Here is a 2,780-nt window from a genome sequence, read left to right on the forward strand (position 1 = left end):
TTATTTTCGGTTCGATTTATAGTTTTCATGGCTATTCAAGTGGAATTAGAACAGTGTTCGTAAAAACCACGAACCAAAGCGAGACCGGGGGCACGTCTGTCGTTTCGACCAATCGCTGACGCGTCTCTTGTGACGACACGCTTCTCCGCTTCTGCTGGTTTCTCCCGCAACGCTCGGGGCGTCGCCTCGATCGATCCCGGTACGATTAAACAGTCACCGCGACTGTTTAATTGATTTGCGCGGCACACAGGCGCCGGTTTCGGCTGAAATTTGGGCGACGTAGCCTGGAACGTTCCCGGAACCCAGTCCAATCACTAAAAAAATATCCGAAATTGCCTTCATTGTCCATCGTTCCTGTCTGTGTGACAGAAGGCATAGTTAACAAGGAGCGGTCTGAAGAACTTTGTGCAGACATGATGGATCAGTTCACGGCAATGAGCCTTGTTGTTCGTTGGGCAGAGCAGCAAAGGAGAGTCATACACTGCTGGCAGTCCAAACTTCACAAGAGTTTCGAGGGGCTGCCAATTCCTGAGGTTGTACGACAACACATCCGCTGCAAACATCCTGAGCACATTGAGAAGGTGGGCAAGTTCATCTGAGGGATACAAAAGGCCTCCCCGGTCCAGGTGGTTTGTGATCCCTTGCAAGGCACTGTTTGTCTTCGGCTTTGTGAGAAGAGGTATGCAGAAGAAGCATGAAAAGTGTTCTTGTACAACACGGGCAATGTAGCCCCCAACGTGCGCTGTCGCCGACAGCTCGAGGCTTGGCAGGTATTGTACGTTGGGATCTGACAGCTTTTCTAAAATTTCCGCTGCACTCTCTGGAAGTTGGAATGGCGTGGCAGCTGACACTGTTGGTGGTATGCACCGAATTGCTGAAGTCATACCCGATGAGGTGGAGGCAGCATGTGACACATTGCTCTGCTGGGAAGCTGTGATGAGACCAGTTTTCAGGATCTTTTCAATTCCTGAGATTGCAGCCCGAACGCTAAGCTGGTCATTGCACCCTTGAGATCGTCTCAATGAGCCAAACAGGGACTCAATGGCGTCGCTGCTGAACTTCCTGGTCAGTACAAATCCAAAGTCTTCCTTGGTTAGAAAGTGTTGTACACATGCAACTGTCGAGTATGTTGTCAAGAGAAGGGCTTCGTAGGTTTCTGTCAGGAACTGTGATGGGCTTGCTGTGCTCTTGATCTGCTCGAGATAGGCTGGGAATGAAAACTCGAGCCATTCCAGACGAGGGTCGTCTGGGTGATCATACTGGCGCACATCTGGATAGCGTTGGTGTATGTGTTGTGTGCAGTTACTGGTATCATGCAAAATGAACCAGCGGTACACAGAGTCCATGAAGAAGATGGCTGGTCCTGCGTCCGCATACAGTAGGTCACTCTTATGGCCAGCTTGTTCCTGGAGGTGCTTGAGCACAGCGGTCACTTCAGGGGAGAAGAGCTGGACTGCTCTCTTGGCATTCATTTTCTCTATGTTGCTAGGGAAAAGATGTTTGCGACTCAGGAACCTGACTGGCTTGACAGCTGCCTCTCTCTGGAGCTCGTACAACTTCTTGAGGTAGAAGGACTTGATCTCATTGTCCTTTCCAAAGTTGCGTTCCAGGAATTGGGACCGTATATTCTTCAAGATGTGAACATAGTCAAAGCTAAGGAACAGAATCCTCTCCGGGTCATTTGGGTGCAGGATATGATGTGTAAGGAGTCCCCCACAAAGCTGCTTCATTGCATTGACATTCACTCGGTGATTGTCAGTTACAATCCGGAGTACTTTGAAGCCAACGTCTTCCACCTTGCCCAAGACATGAAGCAGAAGCTTGGCCAGTTCGGTTCCTGTTAACCCTTTGGTAAAAAAGTAGGCAACAGGGATCCGGTATGAAATGCTGAGCCCATTCATGAGAAAGCACAGCAACGAATTTGCCAGGGTGGGCTGCTTGGTCTTTTCAGTCAATGGTCCCAGGTCCACTTGGCCCACAAAGACATCCTGCTGCTTGTTGTACTGCAAGCTCTGTTTGATCTGCATTTCATCAATAATGAGAGAGCATGTCCTTGATTGTGTGTTTGCCAGGTTGTGCAGTTCTGTTTGAAGCCGAGCCTTCGCCAAGTCGCTGAAGCCAGTTTGACCTGAGGCAGCTCCAATGTAGCTTTGCAGAGTGTTCCTGCTGGGAAGTTTAAAAAGCTCTTCAGACCTTATGTGTTCATAGGCCTTTGTAGAAATGTGTCTCAGCAAAATGCAGTGACGGATGGTATGTTCTGTCCACCTTGGGCTTTTCTTATGGTAGTTCTTTACTTGGTCGACTAGAAACATAGCCGACATGTTCTTTTCCTTTGCTTGTTCACGGATGTTAAGAAAATTTTTGACATCATCTTCTTCTCTCAGGTTTTGCAACTTTTCCAAGTCTTTTTTGTATCTGTCAACATCTTGAGTCTCTCCACTTGGTTTCGCAGGGTGGTGACTCGTCGGGTCTCATTTACGTTTCTCTATGGTTATTTAATTGTGCTGACATCTTTCGAACGTCTGCCTGTGTTCCTTGATGGGTGAACTGCAGCACTGGCTGTTGGCATGACCTGCTGTCTGACTCTTCTCATGCCTGCCTGTTTTGAGGCTCCAAGGTGCTCGCTGGAGATGTCCAGATGATTTGGATTCGTTCAGCACCTTCATTGCACAGAAAGGAGGTAGGTGGAGTGTCCAGTGTAGAGCTTGATGTCGCATCAGTCACTTGCGAACTGCCTGTGGCCAGGCATTGCCTCTTCTTGGGAACTTCTGATGAATATG

General features: G+C 48.7%; 1 protein-coding gene across 1 annotated transcript; it reads right to left on the reverse strand.

The window, feature by feature from the left end:
* Positions 1–338: 338 nt before the first annotated feature.
* LOC120846067 lies at positions 339–2,321 on the reverse strand. Its single transcript, XM_040217700.2, has one exon. It carries the CDS (start codon positions 2,319–2,321, stop codon positions 339–341), a length of 1,983 nt encoding a protein of 660 aa, XP_040073634.2.
* Between the last annotated feature and the right edge of the window lie 459 nt (positions 2,322–2,780).

The sequence above is a fragment of the Ixodes scapularis genome, unplaced genomic scaffold (assembly GCF_016920785.2).
Source record: "Ixodes scapularis isolate PalLabHiFi unplaced genomic scaffold, ASM1692078v2 PGA_scaffold6__148_contigs__length_123643588, whole genome shotgun sequence".
NCBI lineage: Eukaryota > Metazoa > Arthropoda > Arachnida > Ixodida > Ixodidae > Ixodes > Ixodes scapularis.

What these genes read in the sequence shown, in the direction of transcription:
- LOC120846067 (XM_040217700.2), bottom strand. Translation starts at nt 2,321, where the DNA reads ATGTCGGCTATGTTTCTAGTCGACCAAGTAAAGAACTACCATAAGAAA.